Source organism: Solea solea, chromosome 4 (assembly GCF_958295425.1).
Source record: "Solea solea chromosome 4, fSolSol10.1, whole genome shotgun sequence".
Classification (NCBI taxonomy): domain Eukaryota; kingdom Metazoa; phylum Chordata; class Actinopteri; order Pleuronectiformes; family Soleidae; genus Solea; species Solea solea.
This window is the reverse complement of record NC_081137.1, coordinates 10,634,543-10,649,591: the sequence shown is the minus strand read 5'-3', so window position 1 is coordinate 10,649,591 and position 15,049 is coordinate 10,634,543. Positions and strand designations below refer to the sequence as shown.

General features: G+C 38.9%; 1 protein-coding gene across 2 annotated transcripts; it reads right to left on the bottom strand.

The window, feature by feature from the left end:
* Positions 1–775: 775 nt before the first annotated feature.
* nufip2 (nuclear FMR1 interacting protein 2) lies at positions 776–11,255 on the bottom strand. Of its 2 annotated transcripts, XM_058627106.1 has the most exons (5): positions 10,833–10,967; positions 10,277–10,373; positions 7,081–8,775; positions 4,838–4,870; positions 776–3,944 (listed from the first exon to the last, which is right to left on the bottom strand). In XM_058627106.1, exons 2-5 carry the CDS (start codon positions 10,290–10,292, stop codon positions 3,904–3,906), a joined length of 1,785 nt encoding a protein of 594 aa, XP_058483089.1. In that variant the 5' UTR covers positions 10,293–10,373; positions 10,833–10,967; the 3' UTR covers positions 776–3,903. The 2 variants fall into 2 exon arrangements, with proteins under 2 accessions (XP_058483089.1, XP_058483088.1); XM_058627105.1 differs by lacking the exon at positions 10,277–10,373 and having other exon boundaries at positions 10,833–11,255.
* Between the last annotated feature and the right edge of the window lie 3,794 nt (positions 11,256–15,049).

The window sequence follows — 15,049 nt, the reverse complement described above, 5'->3', positions numbered from 1 at the left end:
CAATACTAATCGGAAATATCTCCTTTCTCATAAACCAGGTCATATTCAGAGGGCAACATCTGATCTACTCATCCATCATACAACACTACACAGTGGGAGCCTAAACAAAGCATTTCAAATACCAGAGAGCAGACTGCCCTCAGACATGGAAGGTCAATGTCAGCTTTAACAAAAAGACGATGGCAGTTACTTACATCCTACATGCAGCACTGCCACTGCCAAAGCTTATTCCCAAATTGTTGATACTTCTTAAAACCCCCACTAATGTCTGTTCGGTAGGGCTGCAACCTACAATTATTTTCACAATTAATGTATCTGTCGATTGATTTTTCAATTAATCGTTTGGTCCATAAAATGGCAGAAAATGTTGAAAAATTGTGATCAGTGTTTCCAATACTATTCTCAAACGTCTTTTGTCCACAAACCAAAATTAATGTGTGTTTTTTTCTTGGAGCAAAAATATTCACATTTAAGAAACTGGAAAATCTGCAGATTTATTTCAATTATTATTATAAAAAAAAAAACGATTATCAAAATAGTTGTCGATTAATTTAGTAATCGATAAATAATGGATTACTAGTTGCAGCCCTAGTGTTCAGCAGTAATAAAGAGGTGCATCACTACAAACACATGGAGATGAAAATGAAGCATCAGACAAATTTAGGATTACAGTCTAGTATACATTGAAAACAGCGGATGGAGCAATGTGCTTTTTTGTCTTGTTTTAAAGGGGAAGTGAACATTTTTCAAGCCCAAAATGATCAACGACAGCACCTCGCATGCCACAAGAGTCATTATTTGGTGTGAAGTCACAACATCATATGCAAGACTCTGTATAGCAGGAGTTAAATTTGAACATTTCCATTTATGAGAACATCAACATGACTAGGGGGCCATTTGGCAAAAAAATAAAATAAAAAACAACAACCAATATTTAACATAGTCATGGCTTTATCAACACTACCTGAGTTACATTTAATAATTCTGTATTCATCAACTTTTTTTCTGAAAAGTAACAGCCCAGAGCCATTCTTTCAAGGAGTATTTCTGGTCAGTACATAAAGATCTTTCTAGCAATTAAAAGATAAAAGCAATTTGCTTACATAAAGTGCTATAAATTCATACATTAAAGCTACAGTAGGCAGGACTTTTTTTTGGCTTTTCTGATCAATAATTCCATAACAGCCTCTACAGCCTGACAACAAAGTCTATAGCATTACGGGAAACACAGGACAGTGCAAACCCTTATGGGGCCCACATGTACATGTTGGCTCGGAGGGGCCTATGATGAGCATTAATATTAAATTTTTCCACTTGATTACATTATATCAGCAACTATGACAATTGGTAAAATATTAGAAGACACAAAACACAATGTTTTATGTGTGAATGTATTTATAAAAACAAATCGTTCTACTCCAAAGACTGCCTATTTTGTGGTGCATTTATTATCAGAAGGTGGTGACAGTAGCAAGCATTTAGTTAGTGGACCTCATGTGGTTGCAGAGGTAATGAAATTTACAAGATTTTTTGAATGCATTTTGAGGCTGCTCCTCTAAGCCTAGCACACTGTAGATGTAGATGCAGAAGTCTTTGAATGCATCTCGCTAGCTGCTGCCTTACGGCAGTATGTTCACTAACCTAGTCAAGTCACAAATCTTGAATTTGAGACTGCCTCCACTTTTTATCTACAGTCTATGAATAAAAAGCTTATCAATACCAGAGGTTCAAAGATGGTGTGCATCTTTCTGTGCCATTTTCCCAGTAATCCTGCTTACTGAAGCTTTAAACTAATGAAATCATCTGAGCAAAGAAACCAGGGATAGGGTTAGTTCCTCTGTAGTGAATAAACAATCCTGATTTGGAGACGGTAATGAAAGTGATGTCACAGGTGAGCTGGCCCTTTAGCAGTCAGCAAATATACGCTTAATTATACCTTTTCAACATGAGCTCTTTCGCAAGAAACAAGAACACTGAAAATGCACCTTTAACATTTTGAACTATCAAATGTACTGTGGGTCACAGCAGAATCTTAGGGTGATGATTTCGTAGCTCCATGTAACCCATTTCACAAATCAAATGGATCACATGGGGTTATTGCACATTGGTTTGCAAAGGTCATCTACAGTAAAACATAAATGCACACCTTATTTTCACATTTCAACACTGTTTGACAAAGTGGCTAGTTGGGGGAACCTAGATTAGTATTGCAATTCTTGTTATTCTAGTCTTATTCTGGCCATGGGCAGTGACCTCTGACTCATTCATTTCCACCAGTAAACATGCAAGAAACATACATTCTGTAAGACTGAAAAGTAGAGACACAAAATCATGAGTCAGGAAAAAAAAAAAAAACCTAAAGTCATTAAATGCAACAAAATGTTCTTTTGACAAGTGTTCAACTAGACAGAAACGCAGGCAACATTATCTGAATGGATATCCTGAGTCTTGCCCCTGAACAAACAGCACAAAACGCAGAAGACCCTGTTGGAAGAAATGTCTCTCACTTAACAGTTTGTTTCACGCTTTAGTCTTTTTTCACGCTTTAGTAACTCAAACCATATGCCAGCAGGGATATGAATCTAAAATTAACAGCCTGCACCGAACTGGTAAAGCCTGGGTCATACTTAACACGTTCTGTGTGCACAGAGAGCCACTATGCATTTCTGCTTGCGCATACATTACCGCGATCCATTCATAGTAAAATGAGAGTCCTCGTCAGTCTAGCATTCCACACATCTTCGTCTTCTTTGAGTGTGCGAGGACCTCCTTGCAAAATTTAAACCAAGTGTCCACGGTTAATGTCTTCTTCTTTTTCTCTTTTGGCCAAAACAAGAGTGCACCACTAAGTGGACTGGAAAGAGTAGTGCCACAGGGAGCATAAGGGGTCAGCACGTGCAATCCATGTGTTCACAAAACATGGAGGTCCGCATACACACCGCCAACACACCCGGACAACGACATTTACGTCACATGGACCTCTGCTGACACGTGGACTATGACCCAGGCCTAACGACCACACAAGATGAAATGTATGAGAAGCTCAACTATTAAAAATGCTTCACCTTTAACGGAGACCTGATTTTCTTTTTCCTTAAAATCTTTTGCAAATCCTGTAATCAAAAAAAAAAAATTGAATGAAGGGGCAAGACTTTGCCTTCAAGTTGGGCACTTGTGCAACCAGTGCTCAGGGGTCACACTGCAGTGCAGAGAACACTCGTTTTTATTCTAACACCAAACGGTATGAAAAGAAAAAAGCACTGACTTGAGTCGAGGTTCCACCTTCTCGGATGGGGCCTCGTATACGAGCTTTCACTGAACATAAAATTTTAACAGGACGCCAAACATTCCTTACTCCACAACTTCAAGGTATTCTCTGCAAGGTGTATTCTCCTTTTGCTCACAATGAACTGAAGCCTGCGCAAAGATGTGTATGAATAACGTCTAATATATCTACAATTAACTTATTTGAATGTGTTAAGAAAGAAAATGACTGAGGCAACGGCTGCCGCAGTTCAACAGGATAAAGGCTTAGGGAGGCGCAGTCCTAGACGCCTTTCTTTGTTGAACTCCTGAACGTCGTCCTTTAAGAGCCATGAGACAAACAGCTTTAAGTTGCAAGTGTCCATTCATCATGTTGGAGAGGCACCGATCAACTCCTTTAACGTTACTCCACAGTGTGTGTGTGTGTGTGTGTGTGTGTGTGTGTGTGTGTGTCTGATGCCCCGAATACAGAGTCTGTCATTCCACCCGAGATTCCAAAAATCTGTCATGTTCAACTATCAAGTGTTTTCACAGTTGTCACTTTATCTATCCAAGAGGATTTGTGATTTCCAGGGTAGATAACTGCAGCACCCAGAGCAGAAGGTCAGTACTGGAAAGCATCTACCTCACTGATCAGGGTCAATCCTTGGTTTCATTATAAACCACTACTCTTTTTGGATCTACAACAGAGGAAGACAGGAGGCAAAACATATGGTTATTCAACATGAATGGGAAAAAAAACACAATCTTTTTTGTCATTTCTAAAGCGTTTACCGTAAACAGCACACAAAATGCCCAAAATGACTCTTAACACTGTAGGACATATGCCAGGTCTGTATGTGGTGCTGTAATGTTGCTACACCAAAAATGTAGAAGGCGTTTAAACATATAAAGCATGTGCACTGTGTCCATTTTTTTTTTACAAACAATAATACATCACAGAATTAAAAAAGCCAGAACAACTGAAGAAAAGAAAAAGTTATCATAAAGCAAAGAGACCAAACAATCTACAAGATTTTGTTTCAGGCCTGCCAAAATGCCATTTATGTGTGGATAAAACATCAATATGATAAAAAACTTAAGCAGATTCACAACAGTCTCCAAGACTTCTGCACAGTACTGAATGTTGTCAGTGACAGCAAGTATCTGCGTCTCAGGCTGGTTCCTGGCACAGCGGGTGTGCAGAGTGCATTCAGTGCCGGCTATGTGTCAGTATGTTATATAACCACACTTCATAAAACCTGAACTATAAGAGAAGAAAGCAAGATGTCAGGTTAACTGAGCACCTTAGCAACATTTATGAGCTAGAAGGACATCAAAGCTTGGACATGAACTTTAACATTTTAAGTGTTACCACACACAATGATAAAAAATAATGCCACTGTCATTGGAGTATTGTTACTTAATCTGTAATGTGAATAAGACTAGTATAACACAGATGCTATAATAACCTGTTTAATAAGTTTCAGGACTTTCCTTAACTTCTTAGATTTTATATTTCTAGAACAAATTCTGTTAACACAAAAACTAACACATTAAAAGCAAAACAACTTTGAAAAAAGCTTTGATTTACCTTGTTTTTGCAAGTTGAAAATGGATTCTATTTCTGTTGAAGGAGAAAAAAAAAGGTGTTATTTTAGACCTCTGCATTTATTGTTTTCTGAGAATGAATTAGATTAAATGCTTTGGTTTTTTTTCTCTTGAACAAGATTTGATGTAGATAAATCAATAATTGATCATACAACAGAAAATGTACAACGGAATAGGCTCAGAGTGAAGTACGATTTAATTAGAGGACTTATGGAAAAACACAGAATTAGAAGAGTGGTACTTAAAACTCTGAATGATTATCCATCAAATCGTAGCAGGTAAGCTTATCTCAGCCCATTTTTTCTTAGTTCTCAATGTTTCTCTTGGAAGCATAAAACACAGTGGGAAATGTTGTTGTAATGCAAGAAATCATTTTGAATTGTGAGCCAAAAAGAGATTCCCACCATCAGCATTATTGACTATAGTTTTGTCTCATCAAAATCAACTACATTTTCTACTTTTCATTTAACAGTCAGTCACAGAAGGCGACTGTTATTGTGAAGCACTCACTGAAGCTAATATTGCCAATTTTTAAAAATCGAAATTAGCTGATTATTTAATAAGCAGTCCACCAAATGATGTATTTTTGTCCTCTGTACCTTGATAAAATTTTACCCTGATCACCCAAGATTTAGTTTTAGTTTTTTGATGACCCGATTCATGAATTTAATATTCAGTTTACATGTTATTTTGATGGAATATAATTGTACTGCAGTGCAGGCATAAAAAAACAGATTAGAGAGAGAACATTTAATATTGAATAACCGATTACTGAAGTTAAGCAATTTATCTGTATTATTTGTTATTATTAGGGCCGCAACTAGAGATTACTTTCATAATCGATCAACTGGTGATTAATTTCTCCAGTACTTGTTTGGTCCACAAAATATCAGAGCATGTTGATCAGTGTTTCCCAAACCTCAAAATGATGATGTTCTCAAATGTCTTAATTTATCCACAAACCAAAATGATTCAGTTTTAATGATTTATTTCTTATATGGAGGAAATACCTCAGAGAAAGTTCACATTTAAGAAGCTGGAAACTCAGAGCTTGTTTTAATTATTAAATAAACTGTCTTTGTAATATATTTGCTGCCTAATTTCACCATTAAATACCATTGACACTAAATCTTTTGTTGCTTTAAACTAGAGATGTTCCGATACCATTTTTTCCCTCCCGATACCGATTCCGATACTTGTGCTGTGGGTATCGGCCGATACAGAGTACCGATACCAGTGTGTTATGAAAAATATATATCATACTATGCCTGCATGACTGTGATATGATTATCATTGGTGGTAAGGTTTGGCTCAGGTTAAACCCTCTGTAAAACATGAACGAATACAGCAAATGGACACCATTTATTTTTACCAGTGATATGGTATTTCGTTTTTCAGCTTGTACGTTTGTTTTGACTCTGGTCCAAACAATGCAGCACTGGCAGAGCTTCATGTTTCCATGACGACTGACCGGGAAAGGACGCACGTGACATAATTTTTACATGACTACAGATTGTTAAAATGAGTCTCTGAAGTAACGCTAAACTTTAAAAACAGAGGCATACATACGCAGGACACAGGTACGCTGGTTAGTTGTCGCGCTGCTCTTTTCATTTAATAAACGGGCCACTCCAGTTTGACTGTAAGCGCGCTGACGGAGCTAGCACAGCTAACAACGCTAACAGAGCTAACTGGTAAATACTGCCAAACCGCCAACATGATGAGCTAACTTTAGCTCCTTGTCTACATGTGTCGGGTGTTAAGTTCTTCTTCACACCTCTAAAACAGCACAGCGCAACTGTTTCAAGAGCGGCGAAGAAGAACCGTGTCAGAGCTAACGGAGCTCTAATAAATTATGTGTTATCTGATTGGTGCATGGACTCCAGTACTCGCCGATACCGATGCCCACATTTTCAGCAGTATCTGAACAATCAGTGGTCAGATGTCTGCCGACGTCATACAAAGCATTGCCTCAGCTCCCTTGGAACCTCGCCAAAGCAGGTACTAAAAAAGTACCTGGTACCCAGTACTATGCTAGTGGAAACGCAACTTATGTGTGCCGAGCTGGTGGTAAACACGCCACATGCCTCAAGCTGCTTCTTGGCGCAGGGGGGTACACATATTCAACCTTAATTGGGTACCTCATTCAACCACACTTCAAAACACTTGCACTTTCACTTTTGGTTAGTTAAATTAATGACAAAAAAAGTAGATTGTTCAAGTTACCTTTAGTGTGATAAGTGACAGCAGCTTTAACATCAAAGGACCCCCAGCTTGACCTTCTGCCAATGGCTTTAGAGTGGGTCTCTTCTTTCGGTGGGCCAAACAGAAAAGTGGTTTGCTGACCCTCTGCAGGTTTAGCACCGCTGTCTTTACTGGGGACTGGTGCAGGTTCTGCACTCTTGGCTGCAGCATTTGTCTTTTCCTGGCCACAGAGCTGCAGCTTGTTCTCCTCCCCACTCATCACACAAGCAGGAAAACAAGCATTAGACACATTGAAAGGGGCACAAGTCCTTCTCTCTGGGTCTTGAGCCAAAGTACCAGGCTCCAAAAATGATGGGATAATATCAAAGCAGGGGTGGGCAGACTTGGCCGAGGCAGCCTGACACTCGCTTTGAGGTATGACCGCAGTCTTGTCATCCTCCACGGGCACCAGCCCTCCTCCTCCCCCCTCTGGCCCTAAATTGAGCTCATTGATGAAAGATAGCCCCCATTGATTCTGGAAGATGTCTCCCAAGGCTTTCTGATTTGTCTGAGCAGCCGGAGGGTCAAGGTGACGAGCACTAGGGAGCATGGGTTGCATATTTAACGGGTAAATTAAAAGAGTACACTTCCTAAGCTCATAGGTTTCTCCATCTACAGGACTGGTTGTTGAGCTACAGTTACTTTCCAAAAGAGATGCTACATTCTCGCCACTTGGGATACATGGGCCTGGTGGAATACTACTAGCAGCAGGAGCAAAGAAGGTACCCACTGACGGGCAGCTGTTTCCATTTCCAGAAACAGGACCATTAGTAAAGCTAGATGAGGTGATAGTTTTCATAGCAGACATAGGGACCTGTGACAGTCTAACAGGAGGAGGCAGTGTCTCTCCTCCGCCGTGAGCTACTTTGTTGAGGTTCTCTTTTACTTTACTTGCATAACTGATCTTGGGAACAATTTTTGCACTGCTATTGTCCACAGGAAATACTGGAGGGGGTTTGAATAAAGTCCAGGAGTCCTCTTTTGAGGGTGAGGAAAGCTTGGCTTTGTGCCTTTCCTCATTCTTTTTACCAAAGTTGCCAACGGTTTTGCCATCAGAGCTTTTCCTCTGCGATTCACCCACTGAAGCCTCTGACACAGCAGGCCTTCGAGCTGCTGACTGAGCTTCTACTTTATGGGTGGCTCTGAAGCCATCAAGTCTGGAAGTCACTCCCTTCTCAGTTGTCTCAAAATTAAAAGCTCCAGACTCATCTGTAGTATTTCCCTGCTGCATGTCTTTCTCCATGTCTTTTATGACATTATCAGTGTTCTTGGCATTGTTACATTTGGCCTTCCGTTTCTTCGGAGTAGTGTATCCACATTCAGAACCGCTTCCATCATTGTCCTTGTTGGAATAGCCATTTGTAATTAAGCCACAGTTTACAACACCATTTTGAAGCAACACAGAGTTTTTCTTATCCAAAGTTTGGCACTCATGATGATTCAAATCAAATGCCTTTTCCTTGTCATTCTTAAGGTCCATATTCTTCTTATGGTCCAATCCTTTGCTGCTCACTTTCGGAACAGTTGTGTACAGCCTTTGTGTCGACTTCTGCCTCACATTTATACTAGTGGTGTGTTGGTTACCATTGCTGTTGGGAGGATGTGACATACCAACAGAATCAGACAGATCTGGATACTTCTCCCCTTCCTCGTCACTGTTGTTCACTTTTTTATTGCCTGAAATGGGAAATAAAATCAGTTTACACTGAAATAATACAACACATCAATCACTACAAAACCTGCCCCTCCAAAAAAGAAAATTCTACAAAAACAGCAATGAAAATACATTTAACCATTACAGTTGACAGATAATAACAGTTAATGGAAGGATTTTACATGACTTTTGGGTCACTCACACCATCAATATTCATGGTACTAAAAAATAATTTATGCATCTCAAAATCAAAAAACTATTTTAATATTTTATACTTTGAAATCTTTTGAAAATTAGTTGCACATTAGGTAAAAATAAGTACAAAAATATCCTCATCTCATATACATTTAGCAACAATAATGTGCATTTTTTCCATCCACCAAGTTTCAGATATTTCCTAATTTCCTACGTGGGGTGAATTAATTAATTTGACTTGATTTGTTTAATTCTTAATCCATTCTTAATTCACTCACTATTTACTTTTTTTCAATGTGGTTTTATGAAAATTATAGGATAGGCCTTTTTCATATGGACATGACTGTTCACTTTACATAAGCTGGGACTGGATGAAAATTAGCCAGCATGCAGATCGAGAAAAACTAAGCAAAACAGAACTCGTCCACCATTATTGTCATTATTTACACCTGTGATTTTCCTTCTGTGACCTGTCAAAATGGCTGCCATGAAAAGGGTAGTGTATTCAGTGTAAGTTTGTGTAGTTAGTGAGCTAATTTAGTTTTTTTTTTTTTTAAAGACTATAAATGGCAGACAATATAATACAATTATGTTGTTCCACTGGAACTGACAGTTTGCAGTAAATGTACCCTTACTTGTGCCACGATAAGCTAAGTGTTCACACTGCATTTTACAAGTTATGGGAATGTGTCAGTCAAATGTACTCCGGCCTGTTAGTCAGTTTGCTATCTTCAGAATATCTGACCTGACATCACAGAGCAGTCGTTGGTGAAAAGGGTGGCTCACAGCAGCATTTATAAATACATTTTCTGACAGTGAACCATTAATAGGTCTATGCAGTGCAAAGAACTACATGGGAACTGCTGTCTCAACTTGGAATTTCCCATTCAGTGTTGCAGCCCCTCGTATCTGTGGGCCACAGCACACACAAGCCTCACTTCACCTGATTAAAACGTCAACGTGTCGCTATACGGCAAGCAAACCTGTTATCCTAAAAGAGAGCATTAACAAATGTACACGGCTATAATGTGTGTTCTGCTGCACCAGACTATAAAGTTGTACCAGAATGCTCATGTTGAAGCTGCTGTGTGGATACACGCTGACTGGTCAACATGCAACAGGCCTGTGAGACGGCTAAGCGTTAGCTTACTACTTTAGCATTTACACGCCCTGGCAGCAAGCTAGGTGACAGGAAGCTAACAGTCCGCCACCGGCAAACAAAGTACGTAAAAAAATCCGACCGCCACGTGTCGGTCTTGCAATGCATCGTGGTTTTGTAAAAAATAATAAAATAACAATAAAAATAATAATAATAAAAAAAATACTAACCGGGTGATAAGAGCATTGACTAGCTGTGATTTTCTAACATGGCCGACAGGAAATAGAAGCTCAGAACATTCCAGCGGAGCCGGCTCGTTTTCCTAAACTGGACACAGGCATGTTGAAATGAATAACTCTCGGACAGCTGCTGGAGACAACATGTTGTGGATCTATAACATGCTAAATACTTATATCACACTGTGGCGCTGAGGGGGTTTCTTTCTCTTCTTTCGTTTGCAAAAGATAAACGGGTGGCGAAACCGACTCACAAGGTCAATCCCCGATATGTCAAACCACTACCAGCGACAACTATCACGCAACGTCAGCTAACCAAGTAGCCAACATGTTGGTGGGTTATTCCACGACAGTGGCCAACTGTCTGTTACACATGTCAGTCATTCACCAGCTGTAACGTTTCATAATTTCTCCTGTAAATCAGATTTTGTAGTGAACAAACTGAGCCCTCTATCATGGTGCTCCCCGAAGTTAGCACATGCTAGTCGGCTCATTGACATTAGCTGACTAAGGCTAATAACCGTTAGCTAACTTTTCCGAATGGCCTAACCTGTTTTCTTCGTCTGCGTTTCCTGATGCTGGCGCTGGAAGTGGCTCTGATCATTTTTCAGACAAGTTGTATGTTGATTAGAGCTCCTGTCTTCTCCGTGGTGGTGATACTGCTTGTCTTGTGCCCGATCTTTGGGCTGATCCTCCATTGAAGTGTAGAATGTCGGACTCGATCGGCGACTCTATTAGCTCAGTGTGTAAGTAGAGAACAGTCCAATCACTACCAGTGTAAAACGGAAGCTATTTGGAGGCTCTGTAAACGTCAGCAGTGAACGTCTAAAAATGGCACTGTTTTTGGGTGGTCACCGCCACTAAACCCAGGCCCAGTATTTGTGCTGAGATATGCAGAGGGCATTTTGCAGCACTTTTCACTCACTGGCAGACGTTTGAGGGAGAGTTCAGACTGAAATAACGGAAAGGCAACACTAAAATAAATCTGTTAAGGGAAGGCAGTAACGGGGTGGGGTTCGTGTATGAACTAAAATCATATGACCGGAGGCTCTGCCACGTCTCCAGCCAGTGGATACACTTTAGCAGAGGGTCCGGGAGAGAGCAGCACTACTCAAATAAATATTTTAATACACATTTCATATCTGTACGGAAGCGTGTTATTCAAAATAATCGTTGTTGTTGTTTTTTTTTGTTCAGCCTTATTCATTTCATTAGAACATTATGTGGATAGTTTTGCAAGAATATTGACAGGAATCATTTCTTTATATTTACATTTTATATAATTTCAGTACTTCACTTCAAAAACTGATATTGCAAATGTATTATGCCCCCTAACAGACTTACACTATATAATATTTGTACATTATGCATGCATGTGTATGTGAGATTTTTTTGCAAGCTTACCTGTACTTCTCTCTGTGCCTTTTGGAGCACTTTCAAACGTCTTTAATAAGTGTTACACAGATAAAGTTCAGTTATTATTATTATTATTATTATTGTTATTATTAATAATAATAATAATAATAATAATAACAATACTAGTAATAATGATAATAATAATAATAATAATACAGGGACATGTATAGAATGTAATTAATTGGTCCTATACATTGTGTTATAGTAATACTGGATATAAGGCTGGATGATATGGCTTATAAATAATATCTGGATACATGTGGAAATAAAGCTGCACACAGGTGATTTTTCTTGACTCATGAAAAGTTTTCTTTTTAAGTGTTAAAATAAAATATCTACTGTTTATAATCAGATCATACCTCATTTATTCCTTTGGCTTGTAGAAACTATGAAATTGACTATAAATATGTCAAATTGTGCTAGAACACATAATAAAATGTTTAAAGCGTTAAATTAAACTGTTATTGAGTGACTTTTTAAAATGTGATTCTGTCGAATCCTTGTATTTTTTAATCAGTATATAATATTTAATTTATAATGTTAAGTGCATTTCACTAATTTATTCAAAATGATAAACATGATGATTATAAATGCAACAGCCTTTAAAACCAGGAAAAGTAACAGATACCCTTTCATGATATGAACGAGATCCAAAATCTAAGTCTCATGTCAGAATATAGATAAAATATCAATATATTGTCCAGCCCTAACTAAATGTGTGTGTGTGAGAGAGAGAGAGAGAGAGAGTCTCTCCACAAATAAGAACAAAATATGCTGTAAAATCTAGGACCACACAAATACCACAGACACACATACTTTATATGTGTGTGTTATGTATGTGCTATTCACTTTAACTTGCAAAATGTTCTGATCATGCAAGGATCGTCTCCACATTGTACATGTGAGAACTCCTAACATCAGACACAAGCTGGTGTGATCCATCATGAAGGCAAATCCAAATATATATATGTATATATATATATATATGCATACATACACACATATATGTATACAGTACTGTGCAGAAGTCTTAGGCCACCATTAGATTTGTTGTTTTAGCAATGCTATAATGACAATAGAGGATAATTATTTCTATTTCACTTTACTGGAACACATCCAGAAAATATGTATGCAGTTTTTTGTTGTTAAAAAAAAAAAATCTCTACAGGTGTTGAGTAGCGTGATCTACCCTTACACTTGAACAATAACACAGCTCTGTTAATACTGGAGTGTAACCTTAATTAATGTTACTGGTAAATCCTGTGTTTGTCCTACTATTTTATTTAAAGAAATATCTGCTGAAAAAAAACGTCTATTACGCCAGGTTTATTCAAGACATGCTTGAGCATTACATACACATGTTGCATGAGTTAAACTCATTGACAGCTCGCTAATATATAAGACCAGCTTTAAGTGGCATCACTTCATTCCAAATTCCAATGATTTGGAATGAAAAAATTGTCAAATTCTGTCTGTCAGAATTTGACAGACAGAAAAAAACAACAGAGCTGGTGGTGCTGGTGGATATGGATTTGGATTTGGATTTGCCTTAATGATGGATCACACCAGCTTGTTTATTTTGGTTTATTTAAGTTGAGCAATTTTGTAAATCATTGTTTATGATAAAACTGTTATACACAGTGCCTCTTACAGGACATTGTATATAACAAAGAAATAAAGACATACTTTTTTCATTGCCATATCTGTCAAAAGTACTTTTAGCATTTTTTTAATGGGCCAACACACTTTTTTCAGTAAAGAGTCCACATTGTGTATCAGCTATCAGCTGCAATGATTTAAAAATATCAGCATTGGACATAAGAAGAACATAAGAACCTTTATCAGTCGACCCCTAAATAAATGTTTCAAAGGCCCATGTGGTAGGATGTATATAGATAAACCTGCATGCATGCTAAAACAGTCATTGAGTATCAGAGTTCTTTGAGAAACAGAGCACACTCTCAAACAAACAAAATATGAAGAAAAGAAAACTAGCCCAACCCATGGACACTTATCCACATCTTCTGCCTGCTACAGGCTCACTTGCCAGTGCGGACTAGACCAAGGAAAAAAACACAAACCAAACTGCATCCTGCAATGCAAATGCATTCAAATGCATCCGTACCCCGATGATATACTCATTCTAAAAACAATTTCAGCAACTGGGCATCCGTCATTTCTAAGAACACTTAATTATACTACTGCACCTAATTTGGTCTTCTTCTTCATCAACTGGGAACACCTGCTCCTCCAGTGAATCCGGGCATGCAGAGCCAGCCCAAGGTATAAGCAAACTAAGTGCCTGCTTAGGGCCCCATGACCATCAAGCGGATCTGCTAGAGCACCACCCCTCTTTGATCCACTGGGATGATGAAATAGACAACAGCATATGCTGGGAGACACTGCTCCACTCTACAGGGAGCTGGGTCCCAAATGTCCAGGATCATATTTCAGGCCTTTACCACATGTTTTCAGGTGTTTACATATCTCTCTGTCTTAAGGATGGATCTCTCACGTGATCCTCCTGCTTCTGGTCTTTGTGATCCCTCCCTGCAGCCAGCCACTGTCATACATGGCTGTACCCCTCTTCAATTGACTCCTGATGCTCTTGAACCCAGTCCTCTCTCTGGCCAGAGTCTGGTCCTCTTCAGTCTTCAGGGTGCAATTAAATGGCTCACACTGGCTATTACCTGGTGTTTAGTGTCTGTCTTTACTTTGTCTTTTTCAGCAACTTCCACTTGGCTATAACTGCTTGCTAAATCCAAGGTAGAGAACCACTTAACAAGTCAATCCAGTGACTCTTTAATCATGGGCAAATGGAATGCACCTTTTCTAGTTTTAGCATTCAAGCGTGATAATCTGATTTCCCCCATCTTTCCTCTGGACTAATACAATGGGAGATGCATGTGGATCTCTATTCTCCCTCCCTTATTATTTGTCTGTCCAACAGTTGTTTTATATGTGCTCTTACTGTTTCATACCATGAAGAAAGAATGTATTGATATGGCAGACGTGTACATTAGGACTGTCGTCTATTACAGGATTCTCATGCTGAATCAAATTAGTGCAATCTACGTCACCGTCATCCTTTGTAAACAATGAGCAATACTTATGTTCAGCTGCTTGTTGTTCTGATCTAGTGAGTCCCTCAAAGACAGGCATTTCCCAGCCCCTCCCCCCTTTGGCCTCAGTTCCCTGAAGGGACATGGAGCCATTACCCTGTGAGGATTCAACCAGACATCAGAGTATCCCACAATAGTCACTGGGACCTGCACTACCAGCTTTCCAGACACCATGAAGGATCGTGAAACCAGCAACCAATCTGGAATGCTCTCTTCTGGCTGTAATGGC